The following is an 18,367-nucleotide window of genomic DNA, read 5'->3' on the forward strand; positions in this document are numbered from 1 at the left end:
GGACTTAAATGGGAAATATATTCAATTAAATAAACTTTTTTCCAAAAACAGTGTCTAAACTCTGGTGTCCAAACACTCAGCGAGCCCTAGACCTTCTGTCTGAGAACCAACTAGGTTCACCCAGCAACATAATAATACACACAGGCACAAACGACCTGAGAGCACAGCAGTAAAGGGTGGACACGGCACTCAAGGGAATGATTGAAAAAGCTTCTTCTACTTTCCCCAATGCACAAGTGGTTATCTCCACCTTGCTACCACAAAAATACTTCTACCCTGCTACCATACAGTGGTTGAACGCAAGTATTCCCTGTGACTGTGCATCAAAACCAAATGCTTACCTGACCGACCACTCCACCCTGGACTTGAGAAGACTTTATGACCAGGTTCACCTACACAAAGCAGCAGAGCCCACCTTCACCCTCAAACGCAGCCCCAACACTTCACACAGGAGCGACAGATCAATAGACAGCACGCCTCAAACCAGCAAGACCCTCTCCCAGACCTATGGAACCCCCCCCTCCCCCCAGACCTACACATAGAGGACCCACGCCGATGACCTACATCCAGACCACAACACTACCAGCCAAATCCACACCCCACCCCAACCAATCAACACCCCCCCTCCAAGTCAACCATGCCCACACTCCATTTAGGCTACCTCAGATCAGACCTATGCTCCTGCTGCCGACCCCATGCCCCCCACTTCTGCAAAGAAGGATTCAACATGGAAGTCACACATATGCCAAGGCCGTGAGCAGGCAAACAGGCCCAACCCCCACTCGTACACTAGCCCAAGCCAATGGCATGTGCCAGATGCTGAGCAGGCTCTGCTCACACTTACTGGTCTGAGGCCAAACCACACGACTAACAACATTGGACACTATATGGAACACAAGGCCTTCACTATCTCATCCTGGAATATCCAAGGCCTGAGGTCATCTGCCTTTGGCCTAAAGAGCAGGAACCTACAGCCATTGTCATCCTACAGGAAACATGGTATAGAGGTAACAGACCCACTGGTTGCCCTCTAGGTTACAGAGAGCTAGTAGTCCCATCCACCAAACTACCAGGTGTGAAACAGGGAAGGGACTCAGGGGGTATGCTAATTTGGTATAGAGCAGACCGAACTCACTCTATTAAATTAATCAAAACAGGCACATTTGACAGTTAACTTAAAATAACTTAACTTAAAATGTCCTCCTGTGTGCTACCTATATCACCCCACTAGAATCCACATAATTTAATGAAGACAGCTTCTCCATCCTGGAGTGGGAATCAATCATTTCCAGGCCCAGGGACATGTACTACTCTGTGGCGAACTAAATGCCAGAACAGGACAAGAATCTGACACCCTCAGCACAAAGAGGGATAAACACCTACCTGGATGTGACAGCATTCCCTCCCCCATATGACCCCTAGGCCCAACTACAACAACATAACCAACATAACAGGTCACAACTCAGCTCTGTCGGACGCTGGGTATGTGTCACGTTCTTCGTAAGAATTATAGGACCAAAGTGCAGCATGATATGGTTTCCACTTGTTTATTAACGGAAACGCACAAAAACAATAAAGAATGAACGAAACCGTGAAGACAATGGAGTGCTCACAGGCAACTACACATAAACAAGATCCCACAAACACAGGTGGGAAAAATAACTACTTAAATATGATCCCCAATTAGAGACAACGATTACCAGCTGCCTCTAATTGGGAATCATACAAAACACCAACATAGAAAAGAAACTAGAACACAACATAGACATAGATATACTAGATCACCCCCTAGTCACGCCCTGACCTACCACACCATAGAGAAACAATGGCTCTCTATGGTCAGGGCATGACATATGGTAGGTACACTCCTATGTAGGTACACATATAGCTAATCTCTTGGCAATAGTACTGTAGACTACTTTATCACTGACCTCAACCCAGAGTCTTTCAGCCCACTGACACCACTATCAGATCACAGCAAAATCACAGTCTACTTGAACAGAGCAATAATCAGTGGTGAGGCATCAAATCCGAAGGAACTGAATAATATTAAGAAATGCTATAGATGGAAGGAAAGTAGTGTGGAAACCTAACAAAAACAATTAGGCAACAACCAATTAAATCTGTTTTTTCTTGGACAAAACGTTTCACTGTAATAGTGAAGGAGTAAATTTGGCAGTAGAAACCCTAAACAGTGTATTTGACATCTCAGCTTCCCTATCAAATCAAAACAAAATTAACAGAAAACAGAAGAAAATGAACCTTTTAACCTATCCAACCAACATCAAAGACAACCAGAAAACCTGAGTCTCCGCCTACACTATGGCAAATCAATAAAAACAATACAGAAATACACTATGGAAAGAGAAGAAACAGCACATCAGAAATCAGCTCAATGTAATTGAAGAATCCATAGACTAACCACTTCTGAGATAATTGGAAAACACTAAACAAACAACATGAAGAGTTATCTTTCCAAAACGGAGATGTATGGGTAAACCACTTCTTCAATCTTTTTGGCCCTATAACAAAGAACAAACAGCAAAACATATACATGATCAAATACAAATCTTACAATCAACTATTAAAGATTACCAGAACCCACTGGATTCTCCAATTACACTGAATGAACTAAAGGACAAAATACAAACCATCCGACCCAAAAAGCCTGTGGTGTTGGTATCCTCAATGAAATTATAAAATATACAGACAACAAATTCCAATTGGCTAAACTTAAACTCTTTAACATCATCCTTAGCTATGGCATCTTCCCCAATATTTGGAACCAAGGACAAATCACCCCAATCCACAAAAGTGGAGACAAATTTGACCCCAATACCTACCGTGGGATATGCGTCAACAGAAACCTTGGGAAAATCCTCTGCATTATCATTAACAGCAGACGTTTACTTAGTGAATGTATTTTTTATTTTTTTTATTTGATGTGAACAATGTACTGAGCAAATGTCAAATTGGCTTTTTACCAAATTACCATGCGACAGACCACGTTGCACACCCTAATATTCACCCTGCACACCCTAACTGACAAGCAAACAAACCAAAGCAATGGCAAAGTCTTCTCATGCTTTGTTGATTTCAAAAAGCCTTTGACTGAATTTGGCATGATGGAAGTGATGGAAAGTGGTGTTGGGGGAAAAATGTATGACATTATAAAATCCATGTACACAAACAACAAGTGTGAGGTTAAAATTGGCAAAAACACAAACATTTCTTTCCACGGGCAAAGGGGTGAGACAGGGATGCAGCTTAAGCCCCACCCTCTTCAACATATATGTCAATGAATTGACGAGGGCACTAGAATAGTCTGCAGCAACCGGCCTCACCCTACTATAATCTGAAGTCAAATGTCTACTATTTGCTGATTATCTGGTGCTTCTGTCCCCAACCAACGTAAAACACCAAATAATGCATGCAGAGCAATTAGGTCGATACCCGCTAATTATCAAAATCAAGAAAAGAGTCGTTAAATTCTACAACCCCCTGAAAGGAAGCGATTCCAAAACCTCCAAAACAAAGCCATCACCTACAGAGAGAAGAACCTGGAGAAGAGTCCCCTAAGCAAGCTGGTCCTGGGGCTCTGTTCAATAACACAAACAGACCCCACAGAGCCCCAGGACAGCAACACAATTAGACCCAACCAAATCATGAGAAAACATAATTACTTGACACATTGGAAATAATTAACAAAACAACTGAGCAAACTAGAATGCTATTTGGCCATAAACAGAGAAAGCAGAATACTTGACCACTGTGACTGACCCAAACAGACTCAGGGAGCATAGCCTTGCTATTGAAAAAGGCCGCTGTAGGCAGACCTGGCTCTCAAGAGAAGACAGACTATGTGCACAATGCCCACAAAATGAGGTGGAAACTGAGCTGCACTTCCTAACCTCCTGCCAAATTTATGACCATATTAGAGACACATATTTCCCACAGATTACACAAATCCACAAAGAATTCGAAAACAACCCCAATTTTGATAAACACCCATATCTACTGGGTGAAATACCACAGTGTGACATCACAGCATCAAGATGTGTGACCTGTTCCTATGTTCCTTTTTGTACTTTAACTATTTGCACATTATTACTACTTCTCCTTCTGTGAGTGTAATGTTTACTGTTCATTTTATATTGCCTATTTCACCTGCTTTGGCAATGTAAACATTTGAGAGAGGGATAAAGGGAGAGAAGGCAAGGGAGAGAGTGACAAAGAACACAACCTGGCATGGTTGCCCAGTGAAGCAGATGCAATATTCTATTTCTCAGATGTTTTCCAAATGCTTCTTCAGCCAGAAGGTACTACAACTCACCCAGACACATAGTCAGTCCTGCCTGGCCATCCACACTAGAGGCTTGATATACTTGGTTGTTCAGATGTAAACACTGAATTAGAGAGGTGCGTGTGTGTGAGCGCTTGTGTATGTGCGTGACACATGCATACACCTGGGTGTGTGTGTAAGTGCTTCTGTCACTCACAGGTCTTGACTGCCCCAGTTCCAGATCCTTGACACCCGTCCTCATCGTCGCAGTCTCCACTACCGTCCTCTGTGTCGCTGCTACCCAGCTCCCCCCAGGACTCTCTCTGGCCCAGCCCCGGCAGCATGTCCTGGATCACCTGGTGGAGAGAGACACATAACATACATAGAGGTATGATGAATAAACACCCACTTATTGCAATGCAAATAGTTTGGGTTGCCATTTGATTAGCTGTTCAGGAGTCTTATTGCTTGGCGCTCCGGTACCGCTTGCCGTGCGGTAGCAGTCTATGATTAGGGTGGCTGGAGTCAATTTTTAGGGCCTTCCTCTGACACCACCTGGTATAGAGGTCCTGGATGGCAGGAAGCTTGGCCCCGGTGATGTACTGGGCCGTACGCACTACCCTCTGTAGTGCCTTGTGGTCGGAGAAAAAGCAGTTGCCATACCAGGCAGTGATGCAACCATCAGGATACTCTCAACGGTGCAGCTGTAGAACCTTTTGAGGATCTAAGGATCCATGCCAAATCTTTTCAGTCTCCTGAGGTGGAATAGGTTTTGTCATGCCCTTTTCACGACTGTCTTGGTGTGCTTGGACCATGTTAGTTTGTTGAGGATGTGGAAGCGAAGGAACTTGAAGCTCTCAACCTGCTCCACTACAGCCCCGTCGATGAGAAATGGGGCGTGCTCAGTCCTCCTTTTCCTGTAGTCCACAATCATCTACTTTGTCTTGATCACGTTGAGGGAGAGGTTGTTGTCCTGGCACCACACGGTCAGGTCTCTGACCTCCTCCCTATATGCTGTCTCATAGTTGTCGGTGATCAGGCCTACCACTGTTATGTCATCAGCAAACTTAATGATGGTGTTGGAGTCGTGCTTGGCCGTGCAGTCATGAGTGAACAGCCACATCATAACCCAATGGGAGTAAATCAGTCAGAAGCATTAGAGCGATAGCATATTAGCTCTGGTTCCTTTCACCCCCACAGTGTAACCCTTCACTCCCCAGTGTGTGACAGCGTCAGCGGGCCAAGGTGCTGCTAGCGACAGCCCTCTGCCCTGGAGGACGCAGAGGGTCTTCAAATCGACCATGTATGTGTGGCCCTTAGGTTCATTTCCCTGACACATCATGGCAGATGTCAACAAGCGCCTGCGAGGTGAAGCACAACGATTGGCGTGTGTGTGGGGGCGGGGGGGAAGAGAAATAGGCTGAAGACGAGAAAATAAAATAAAGTAAAATAAAAAATTGTCACAAGAGCCGAATACAACAAGTGTAGACCTTACCATGAAAATGCTTACTTACAAGCCCTTAACCAACAGTGCAGTTCAAAAAGAGTTAAGAAAATATTTACCAAATAAAAAAAATAAAAAAAATAACACAATAACACAACAATAGCGAGGCTATATACAGGGGGTACCGGTACCGAGGCAGTGACCGGCGGTACAGGTTAGAGGTCATTTGTAAATGTAGGTGGGAGTGAAGTGACTATTCATAGATAATAAACAGCAAGTCTTTCCTCTGACCCCGCCTATTATATAGGTCCTGGATGGCAGGAAGCTTGGCCCCGGTGATGTACTGGGCCATCCGCACCACCCTCTGTAGCGCCTTCGGGTCAGATGCCAAGCAGTTGCCATACCAAGCGGCGATACAGACAGATGCTCTCAATGGTGCAGCTGTAGAACTTTTTGAGGAACTGAGGGCCCATGACAAATCTTTTCAATCTCCTGAGGGAGAAGAGGCGTTGTCGTTCCTTCTTTTCGACAGTGCCAGGTCACTTACCTCCTTCCTATAGGCTATTTCATCGTCATCGGTGATCAGGCCTACCACAGTTGTGTCATCAGCAAACTTAATGATGGTGTTGGTGTCATGCGCGGCCATGTAGTTGTGGGTGAACCTGGAGTACAGGAGGGGACTGAGCAAGCACCCTGAGGGGCCCCCATGTTGAGGGTCAGCGAGGGGGATGTGTTGTTGCCTATCCTCAGCACCTGGGGCCGGCCCGTCAGGAAGTCCAGCATCCAGTTGCAGACGGAGGTGTTTAGTCTTTGGGTCCTGAGCTTAGTAATGAGCGTGAAGGGCACTATGGTTTTGAATGCTGGGCTGTAGTCAATGAACAGCATTCTCACATAGGTGTTCCTCTTATCCAGGTGTGGAGTGGAATAGAGACAGCGTCATCTGTGGATCTGTTGGGGCGGTATGCGAATTGGAGTGGGTCCAGGCTGTCTGTGATGATGGTGTTGATGTGAGCCATGACCAGCCTTTCAAAGCACTTCATGGCTACAGGCATGAGTGCTACGGGTTGGTAGTCATTTAGACAGGCTACCATAGTGTTCTTGGGCACAGGGACTATGGTGGTCTGCTTGAAACATGTTGGTATCACAGACTCAGACAGGGAGGATGAAAATGCCAGTGAAGACACTTGCCAGTTGGTCAGCACATGCTCGGGGGAAAACATCCTGGTAATCCGTCTGGCCCTGCAGCCTTGTGAATGTTAACCTGTTTTAAAAGTCTTCCTCACATCGTGCATGGAGAGTGAGATCACACAGTTGTCCGAGCATAGTTGGTGCTCTCATGCATGGCTCTGTGTTGCTTGCCTCGACGTGAGCATAGAAGGTATTTAGCTGGTAGGATCGCGTCACTTAGCAGCTCGCTGCTGGGATTCCCTTCGTAATCTGTGATAGTTTACAAGCCCTGCCACATCCGAACGAGTGTCAGAGCCCACATATTAGTCAGTCAATCTTAGTCCTGTATTGACGGTTTACATGTTTGTTGGCTCGTCGGAGCAATATTTCTTATAAGCGTCCGGATTAGCGTCCTAATCCTTGAAAGAGGCAGCTCTAGCCTTATATATAACTCAGTGTGGCTGTTGCCTGTAATCAATGGCTTCTGGTTGGGATATGTACGTATGGTCACTGTGGGGACGACGTGGTCGATGTACTTATTAATGAAGCCGGTGACTGATGTGGTAAACTCCTCAATGTTATCAGATGAATCCCAGAACATATTCCAACCTGTGCACAACACTGTTCAGCCTAAAGTGTGTTTGAGTGTGTGTGTGTTATAACACTGTCCAGCCCAGTCGTCTTTAAAGCCCCTTTAATTAACAAGAAAATTGATTAAATTAATTAAACGCCATCGCTGTGGCAACGACTCATTAACCGGTGGCTTTCCTAAGCGGTTTGTGTGTGATTGTTTATTGTTATTGTATGCCTGGTTGTTTATTACCTTTACAATCTCAATGGAGCAGTAGTGCTTTGAAAAGCAAATTGCTGTAACGTTTATTGCGATGTAGCAGCTACAGTGCCTTGCGAAAGTATTTGGCCCCCTTGAACTTTGCGACCTTTTGCCACATTTCAGGCTTCAAACATAAAGATATAAAACTGTATTTTTTGTGAAGAATCAACAACAAGTGGGACACAATCATGAAGTGGAACGACATTTATTGGATATTTCAAACTTTTTTAACAAATCAAAACTGAAAAATTGGGCGTGCAAAATTATTCAGCCCCTTTACTTTCAGTGCAGCAAACTCTCTCCAGAAGTTCAGTGAGGATCTCTGAATGATCCAATGTTGACCTAAATGACTAATGATGATAAATACAATCCACCTGTGTGTAATCAAGTCTCCGTATAAATGCACCTGCACTGTGATAGTCTCAGAGGTCCGTTAAAAGCGCAGAGAGCATCATGAAGAACAAGGAACACACCAGGCAGGTCCGAGATACTGTTGTGAAGAAGTTTAAAGCCGGATTTGGATACAAAAAGATTTCCCAAGCTTTAAACATCCCAAGGAGCACTGTGCAAGCGATAATTATGAAATGGAAGGAGTATCAGACCACTGCAAATCTACCAAGTCCTGGCTGTCCCTCTAAACTTTCAGCTCATACAAGGAGAAGACTGATCAGAGATGCAGCCAAGAGGCCCATGACCACTCTGGATGAACTGCAGAGATCTACAGCTGAGGTGGGAGACTCTGTCCATAGGACAACAATCAGTCGTATATTGCACAAATCTGGCCTTTATGGAAGAGTGGCAAGAAGAAAGCCCTTTCTTAAAGATATCCATAAAAAAGTGTTGTTTAAAGTTTGCCACAAGGCACCTGGGAGACACACCAAACATGTGGAAGAAGGTGCTCTGGTCAGATGAAACCAAAATTGAACTTTTTTTGGCAACAATGCAAAACGTTATGTTTGGCGTAAAAGCAACACAGCTCATCACCCTGAACACAACATCCCCACTGTCAAACATGGTGGTGGCAGCATCATGGTTTGGGCCTGCTTTTCTTCAGCAGGGACAGGGAAGATGGTTAAAATTGATGGGAAGATGGATGGAGCCAAATACAGGACCATTCTGGAAGAAAACCTGATGGAGTCTGCAAAAGACCTGAGACTGGGACGGAGATTTGTCTTCCAACAAGACAATGATCCAAAACATAAAGCAAAATCTACAATGGAATGGTTCAAAAATAAACATATCCAGGTGTTAGAATGGCCAAGTCAAAGTCCAGACCTGAATCCAATCGAGAATCTGTGGAAAGAACTGAAAACTGCTGTTCACAAATGCTCTCCATCCAACCTCACTGAGCTCGAGCTGTTTTGCAAGGAGGAATGGGAAAACATTTCAGTCTCTCGATGTGCAAAACTGATAGAGACATACCCCAAGCGACTTACAGCTGTAATCGCAGCAACAGGTGGCGCTACAAAGTATTAACTTAAGGGGGCTGAATAATTTTGCACGCCCAATTTCAGTTTTTGATTTGTTAAAAAAGTTTGAAATATCCAATAAATGTCGTTCCACTTCATGATTGTGTCCCACTTGTTGTTGATTCTTCACAAAAAAATACAGTTTTATATCTTTATGTTTGAAGCCTGAAATGTGGCAAAAGGTCGCAAAGTTCAAGGGGGCCGAATACTTTCACAAGGCACTGTATGTGGAGGCAAGGCCAGGCTGGCTGTGTGTGTGAGAAATACTCTACATAAACTATTTCAATAATGGGATTCTATAGTGGCTTTTTTATATTTTAGTATTGACTGGATATGCTTCCCTCTGCCTGGCTATCTGGCCTGTTCTGAGGAGGGACTGTGTTTGTACTAGAAGGTAGAAGTTGATGCCCATGACATCAGTTTGCTGCCCACAATGCCCAGTTTGATGCCAACTAGACCCCAGACTTCCTCAGACTTTATAGGGCCAGGAGTTTTACCTGACCACGTGATCTGACTGGGCAAACTCCCGTCCCTTCTCATGTGGGAATAATTCCACTTCATGTCTGGGTTCCCTGTGGAGCTATGATAGTTGGAGTAAAACAAGAACTGGTGCTAGGCAAAACAAGAACTGGTGCTAGGCAAAACAAGAACTGGTGCTAGGCAAAACAAGAACTGGTGCTAAGCAAAACAAGAACGGGTGCTAGGCAAAACAAGAACTGGTGCTAAGCGTTGTGGTGCTACGTTCCAAACGACAGGACACAATTTCCACTCTGGCGATTGATCAATAAAGTTGATTAGATTCAACGCCACTGTTAAGGACGGATAAAAAAATAGAAGGCTTACTTCCTGTCTGATGTCATCAACAATACGTTCAAAAGTACTATAACACAAATACTAATTGCCAGATTGGTCATGATGCAAGGAGCATCTAGGTAGAGCACCAATAGGCGTTGGAGGAATCAAAACGCAATTCCCTGATTGGTCAAGTGGGGCCAGATGGAGAAATGCACCCTGGGAAAGGACTGTATGCCACATGGCGAGCATGAGATCACACACACACACAGATCCTCACGCTTAGCTTTAGACCCTTAGATCACATGCCAATAGGCGGCAGGATCTCCAACATGGGCTCTGTTCTGCTCTGTTCCAACATGTTTCTCCCTGCTCCTTGGCATTTCAGCCAACGCTCCAGTAGTTCTGATCTTGGTTCAAGTTGGCTGTGGATGCACTTTACCGTTCGCACTTTTGCTGTTATGTATGCAGCCTTCTCAATCGCTGAGTCCCAAATGACACCCTTTTCCCTATCTAGTGTACTCGACCAGGGCCCATAGGGCAGTGGTCAAAAGTAGTGACCTATACAGGGAATAGGGTGCTATTAAGGATGCAACCCATGTAGGGCATAGGACAGAGCAATGTTACGAGTATGTTATGAATGAATCAGTTATGAGGATATTGTGAGTTGGGGAGAGATACTGTACAGTCAGAGCAGTGGCTGTGTTCGTCTGTCTGATCCAAGTGACTCACTTGTTATGATGCGTTTGTACTGTTTAGATCTTGGCTGTGGGTTTGACTCTTGGTGATGTTTTCATTGGTTCACAACCTGGTTGAATGAATGTTACATAAAGGTTCAACGCACGTGGCAATCTTCTGTCTGGGCTATCAGTGCAACCCGAGGGGTTCATCCCATATGGTCCACAAGCTAAAGGATAGGAAGCCATTTTAATGAACTGAGACACAGCCTTGTTGTTCTGCACTCCACCATGGCTACCATGACCCCCACCCCCCCTTTCCATCCCTCTCTCTCAATTTCCATCCCTGTTTTCACCAGGAACATTCTGGAGGTGTGTGTGTGTGTGTTTATCCTACTCACACTGAAGACAGTGTTTCCAGGAGTTACCAATCCCCTAAATGGTGAGGGGGAGAGATGCTGACTCACTGTGTGTCTGTGTGCGTGTGTCTCTGTGTGTGATTGTGTGTGTGTGTGTGTGTGTGTGTGTGTGTGCATGTGTGTGTGTGTGTGTGTGCGTGCGTGTGTGTGCGTGTGTCTCTGTGTGTGATTGTGTGTGTGTGTGTAACCACTCCAATGCACCCTAGCAGGGGGATAAAGACACACATTCCAGTCTTATGTGAGAATATTGATATTGTGACCAGGCTCAGTGGGTAGGAGGGCAAAACAGGGCCGTGTGGTACTATTTCACAGAAAGGGGATAGAGAGCAGCACTGGGAGGGGCTTCCCACCCCACATCACAGGGAGGGGCTTCCCACCCCACATCACAGGGTCAATGGCAGAGCAGGGAGCCAGCCAGTAGTTGTACAGATATCCTGTAGTCATGGCTGGTATTTTAACCGTGTTTGAGAGATCTGAACTGCCCACAGAATGAGTGTGAGTGTTTGTGTGTGTGTGTGTGTGTGTGTGATTAGATTTCTGGTTTGGCTCAGTAGATTAATTATGTGTAATACACTGTAATATGGCCAGAGAGCCACCAGGGACAATTTAACACCGCTACAGTAGAAAGACTTGGAGCAGGGGCAGTGAGTATGAAGGGTCTCAGAGCAGGAGTGCTGATCTGGGATCAGTCCATGTGTTTTTATTTATTGTAATCTCAAAGGCCAAAAATGGTCCTTAAATCAGCACTCCTACTCAGATGTTTGATACAGTCGGCCCCAGAGGATAGAAGAGGGAAGCTATGGTTGATTGATGTACCCACAGTGAGGGACCAGAGAGGATATTTTGCCAGGACACAGAGGTTAACACCCCTACTCTTGGGACAGGTTTCATAGGATCTTTAGTAACCACAGAAAATGAAGAGGGCCAGTTTCCCAGATATGGATTAAGCTGAAATTATCCATTGAACATGCTTTTCAGCCCAGGACTAAGATTCATGTGTGTGGGAAGGCACCCCTTTAAAGATTTCAATTTGAAGGTTTAATGTCCTATCTGAAGTAGGGCAGTGTCCACGTTCCCATCATTTTCCTGGGGCATTGGGGACTCCTTAGACTGGTTCCTCCTAAAGACCCTACCTCCAATACCACTTCCAGCTACATCTGGTCTGAGTGATCTTACATCCAGGCTCTGTCCAGGCACAAGTCTGCTTAGCTTCAGAGGCAACCCAGTGGTTGGGATGGCATCCGTTTGTAAAGATTACCCAGATCATGAGTCTCCCCTGGCACGAGGACTGTAGTTCTGCTCCATCTCTTTGAAGAGCTGCTCCACTTGAATCATCTGGTCTAAACTAGTCCCAGTAGTGTCCTGAACATTAAAGACTGTTTAAAGGCCATGACATCACATTGGGCCATGCATGTGAGTCATATGTCATAAGTCACCTCAGACCTTCTCAATGGTTGGGACATGTCATGGACTGTCACAGTGGAGATTTGGTGGGTGTGCCTGTGTATGTTTCAATGTCACACACAGTGAAATGCCTTTCCTGCTCCAAACCCAACAATTTTTTATTTTACCTTTATTTGAGTTAAGAACAAATTCTTATTTTCAATGACGGCCTAGGAACAGTGGGTTAACTGCCTTGTTGAGGGGCAGAACGACAGGTCAGCTCAGGGATCCGATCTTGCAACCTTTCGGTTACTAGTCCAACGCGCTAACCACTAGGCTACCCTGCCGCCCCAATATTAATGTTGTGGAAAAAATAAATAAACAAATAAATAAGCTATGTATATACAGGGTCAGTTAGTTCCAATACCATATTTACAGTGTGTGTGTATGTGTATGTGTGTGTGTGTGTGTGTGTGTGTGTCCGTCCGTATGTGTGTGTGTGTGTGTGTGTGTGTGTGTGCGTGTGTGTCCGTGTGTGTCCGTGTGTGTGTGTGATAATAACACATGCTCTGCTCTCTGCTGTCCTCAGCAGGCTATAGATTTCAGACCTGACTTCAAACAGAGCGTCGGTATTCCCTGAGGCCGGGATTCCAAGAGGCCCTTGACATGGAATACGGCCGGGCGGTCACTGAGGGGGTGAGGTGGGGAGGGATGGGGGGACAGTGGGGTTATGGTCGCCCCTCTGGGGGTCTCCTATTCAGACCCTAGGAAGGCTGGGAATACCAAGAGGATCTGGCTCATTGCTTTTATCTCTATGCCTTTTAGAAGTGTGGCTTGATATATTGTTCTGTGGGTGGGGTGGTGTGTGTGTGTGTGTGTGTGTGTGTGTGTGTGTGTGTGTGTGTGTGTGTGTGAACTTTGCTAGCTCGCGTGATGAGCAAGCTTTCCCAGGTTTGAAGTTTGGTCAGTCAAGCAAGTGTATGTTTGTGTGTATCTCTTACTTCATCTGTTTCCATCAATCCCTCTCTCCCAATCGCTCTATACCATTCCATCAATCCCTCTCTCCCTATCGCTCTATCCAGTTCCATCAATCCCTCTCTCCTGATCGCTCTATCCCGTTTCCATCGATCCCTCTCTCCCTATCGCTCTATCCCGTTTCCATCAATCCCTCTCTCCTGATCGCTCTATCCCGTTCCATCAATCCCTCTCTCCTGATCGCTCTATCCCGTTCCATCAATCCCTCTCTCCTGATCGCTCTATCCCGTTCCATCAATCCCTCTCTCCTGATCGCTCTATCCCGTTCCATCAATCCCTCTCTCCTGATCACTCTATGCCTTTCTATGATGTCTAAGTAGCATTAAATAACCACAGATGGCAAACCTCACACTAGACCAAACCGCTTATACAACTGAGATTTTAACGATTCTAAATATCAGACAGGGACCAGTGAAATCTGGATATATTTTTTTATATATTTTGATATGGAGTGCTGACGCCCTCACTGCTATTTGCCTATTCATGAAACAAAAACCCACGCAAAACTCTCAATATACACCGTACCACCACCTACCTGCTGCTCTGAGCAACAGAATATAAAGTGAATGAAAATGAAATATACGCACATCCCAAAGGTTAAGGTGTTGGAACAGACAAATAAATACAAAGACAGAAAGGAGGACTCTACTACACTCCAACTGTGGTTTATTAAAACACAGGGAGTGAAACATTGTCCAGTTACGCGTCTCCAATAACCCACAGCAGGGGGTACATCCGAGATACAGATATATTTTCAGAGACCTTTTAACTCCCAGTACCTCTCCAGTTGTAAAAGGAGTCAGTGAAAGTCTCATATGATCCCCTGTGGGGCTACAGTGTTTCAGAAGCACCAGATTTACAGTATAGGATAGCTCAATCATCAAGAGGAAAGAATCTGTCCCTCCCTTCAACTGGCTGTCAGCTCAACTACGGTCTATTTGTCTCATCTTGGGCCTCACCTTGGGCCTCACGGCGTTTGAGGTTTACTGCAATAAAATGTTTAATAGCAACACAGTTATTTACTGTGGCAGATGATTTTGTTCAGTCAATGTGACCTAGGGTTAACTATGTTTACTGCAATAAAATGTTAATAACAATACAGTAATTTACTGTGGCAGATGCTTTTGTTCAGTCAGTCAGGGTTAACTATGTTTAACCTATACATGTACAGCATATGGGCCATGCAACAATTAAAGGCAAAACGATGATGGTATTGCAAGCACCATGCTCCAATCAACTGTACAACTACATGACAAAATATCTGTGATATGTTACAGTGAGTACAGATCCAATAGAGAGTAGGCCAGGCTAGTAGTCTAGTAATCAATCATAGAGTTAACAGACCTCTCCCTATCGTGTCAGAGGCTTGGTGCCAATACACTGACCTATCCCATCGTTACATTCCAGGCAAGTCACTAAGCACTGCTTTCATCAACCTCACTCATCTCATTTCTTCACTGTGTGTGTGTGTGTGTGTGTGTGTGTGTGTGTGTGTGTGCGTGTGTGTGTGCAGGGAGGGAGACACATTAACATTGTAATGCTGCTATAGGGGACAGAGAGCATTGTGAATGCATCTCCACCCAAAAACAGCTGGGCTGGTGGTCTGCAGAGAAGGGGAGATGATCCTCAGAGAGAGAGGGGGGAGGGAGAGAGCGAGAGAGCGAGGAGGGCTGGAGTGGGCGAGGCTTTTCATGGACCTTTTTACGTGGGGTCAGGCGATTAGAAGGCTTAGAGCTCGACTCTGCCGCCGCGGACGCTCCTCCGAGAGAACGTGCGGTGTGTGTAAAAGAGAGTGAATGGCAGAGTGTGTGTGTGATAGTGTGTGTGTGTGTGTGTGTGTATGTGCGTGTGCATAGTACCTTACAACTTATCCCCCCCATCCTTCGCCGGGTCATGGCAGTGCCAGTGTAACACTAAGCTCTTGTATGGAGTATGTCAGTGTGTGTATCAGTACCCTGGTGCCAGCAGTGCCCCCTGTGATACCAACTCTGTGGGCTCTACTAGGAGAATGTCATGTGGCTGTATGGAGATTAAAGACACTGTCACTTCACAGCACCACTCCGTACAATCTTCTCAACATGCACACGAACACGCATGCACGCACGCAGGCACACACACACACACACACCTGCGTGCGTGTGTCTGTGTGAAAACCTGTGTATTCCATTCCATAATTTGTGTGTGTCCGCTCCTACATGAGTGTGTGTATGTGCGTGTGTGTGTGTGTGTTGTGTGCAGACGCATGTGTGTCTGTTCCCCCATCTTCTGTGTGTTTATCCAGTGAATCCTGGACAGCGGCTATGGGCAGATAAACAGTTTGCCACTCTGGGTGACCCTGTCTGTGCTCTTATCTGAAGTAAACACTGAAGCCCAGCACCTCTCTCTCTCTTTTTCTCTCACTATCAAGGTATAATTGAATATCTTTAAATGTCAACAGCATCACGTCTCCATTATGGGTTGCCATGGCAATGACCCCTCACCACCCCAGAATGCATTGCAGGAGGAAGTCACCATTGTCAATCAGAGGAGACATCAGTAATCTCTCAGCAACAGGAGGATGGACAGACAAGTAGAGACAGAAAGGAAGAACAAGAGAGAGAGAAAATGAGAGGAGATATGATGGATGGTAAGGAAGTAAGAAAGAGGGGAGAGAGAGAGGTGAGAGAGAGAGGGGAGAAAGAGAGGGGAGAAAGAGAGGGGAGAGAGAGAGGGGAGAGGAACACAGAGAGTGAGAGAAAAGATAGAGAGAGGTGTAAACAGACGAGGAGAGAGAGGGAGAGTGTTAGAAAGAGAATGAGAAAGGAGGGGACAAAGTGAGGGAGGAAGAAAGAGATAAAAAGAGATGGCCAGTGTGAGTACTACCTGAGGGTATAATATGCAGGGCCACAAAAGGCAGCAGTGAAACAGAATCTGTCCCCTCAAATGGCCCCTAAGGACCCCTGGGCAATAGGCTTTTATACCCGGGCCCTTTCAGGACCTAATCCTCATCTACATAACAATGGTGTCACTTTGAAGCTGCACTGTGTCATCTCCGCCTGGCCGTCACTCACTGCTGGCCTTTTGCTCTATGTGTGTCGCTCTCTCTCTCTCTCACTGTCTCTTATTACCTCTCTCTCTCTCGCCGTCTCTCTTTCCCTCTCTCTCATTTATCGTTTGCTCTTACAACAATCTTGGTATAAGAGAGAAACACAGGAAAGCAGAGGTCAGCTAACAAAATACAACTATGCCTCAGATGTCATGTTATGGTGTGTTCAATATTCAAGTAACAGGATCAAACGTAGTTACACGGACTAGGTACAGTAAAGCCAGAACCAATCCAATAAGATCAAAGTGTTTTCTCCAGTTTTACCTATAATAAACAAGATCCGAACTGTTCAATATACGGTAATACAGTATGTAAGCTAGGATAATAAAGCATATAGAAAACAGTAGATTGTAGCATCTGTATCAAGTTTCATACATTCCTCCTCTTCTCCTCAACAGCTGCCCTGGGGGTAGAATACAGTATGGTACAGTAGGAATCTGCTCTGTTCTCATTGTGTTGAAAGAGACATGGATCCACATCCACTGCTTTAGGCTCTCGTCCCACTTCCACAGAATATAGCTTTTCTTTGTAGGTCTGGAATCTCTAGATGACTAGTTATGCACTGTACCTTTAGACAGCGTACACTGTCTGCACATATACTAGTACAACCTTCCTAAGTAGACACATGAACACATAACAAGAATATGTTTCTTTAAACGTGTCATTCTAAAAACCCTCCTTTCACATGCAAACTTAATGATAATTGTATAAACCTGTCAATCAACTGCCTTTGCCTTGTCTGGTCTCACCTGTTTTTGCTGTATACGCCTATAGCCAACTCAGTAGCGATACAACTTTGTGTTCGTGTAACCATGGTAACAGCACGAGGCTGGAGGGATGGCCTACCTGGTTGAAGCGCTCCAGCCTCTCCTTGACCTCAGCCAGTTCGGGGTTAGGGCTGCGAACTTTGACCTCTGGGTTCTGCTTCTGGGCCTGGAGACCGTTCCCCACCACTCTGCCTGTATAACTAGACAGAGATAGAGAATGATGGATGGGGAGAGAAAGAGAGGTTGAATTAATCATTGAGTTGTTGAACGTAGGCAATAAAAACAGCAACATTGCATCACATCACAATCTGGATTATATGTCAAACAACCAACACTCCTTCAATATGCATCAAAACCCTCCAATATGCATCAAAACCCTCCTTCAATATGCATCAAAACCCTCCTTCAATATGCATCAAAACCCTTATTTAATATGCATCAAAACCCTCCTTCAATATGCATCAAAACCCTCCTTCAATATGCATCAAAACCCTCCTTCAATATGCATCAAAACCCTCCTTCAATATGCATCAAAACCCTCCTTCAATATGCATCAAAACCCTTATTTAATATGCATCAAAACCCTCCTTCAATATGCATCAAAACCCTCCTTCAATATGCATCAAAACCCTCCTTCAATATGCATCAAAACCCTCCTTCAATATGCATCAAAACCCTCCAATATGCATCAAAACCCTCCTTCAATATGCATCAAAACCCTCCTTCAATATGCATCAAAACCCTTATTTAATATGCATCAAAACCCTCCTTCAATATGCATCAAAACCCTCCTTCAATATGCATCAAAACCCTCCTTCAATATGCATCAAACCCCAAACATTCAATATCAAACCCTCCTTCATTATAAATCAAAACCCTCCTTCAATATGTACCAAACCCTCCTTCAATATGTACCAAACCCTCCTTCAATATGTACCAAACCCTCCTTCAATATGTACCAAACCCTCCTTCAATATGTATCAAAACCCTTATTTAATATGTATCAAAACATTCA

At 45.0% G+C, this 18,367-nt stretch overlaps 1 protein-coding gene across 2 annotated transcripts in view; it reads right to left on the bottom strand.

Moving 5' to 3' along the window:
• LOC109871563 (glypican-5) overlaps positions 1-18,367 on the bottom strand; it is a 221,102-nt gene that overhangs the window by 50,484 nt on the left and 152,251 nt on the right. For both annotated transcript variants that reach the window (XM_031807062.1, XM_031807061.1), the window contains 2 exons: positions 17,432-17,552; positions 4,500-4,638 (listed from right to left, as the gene is read on the bottom strand). In XM_031807062.1, the coding sequence (XP_031662922.1) occupies positions 4,500-4,638; positions 17,432-17,552 (260 nt within the window). The remainder of the gene's footprint in view (positions 1-4,499; positions 4,639-17,431; positions 17,553-18,367) is intronic.

This window comes from Oncorhynchus kisutch, linkage group LG27 (assembly GCF_002021735.2).
Source record: "Oncorhynchus kisutch isolate 150728-3 linkage group LG27, Okis_V2, whole genome shotgun sequence".
In the NCBI taxonomy this organism is placed as follows: domain Eukaryota; kingdom Metazoa; phylum Chordata; class Actinopteri; order Salmoniformes; family Salmonidae; genus Oncorhynchus; species Oncorhynchus kisutch.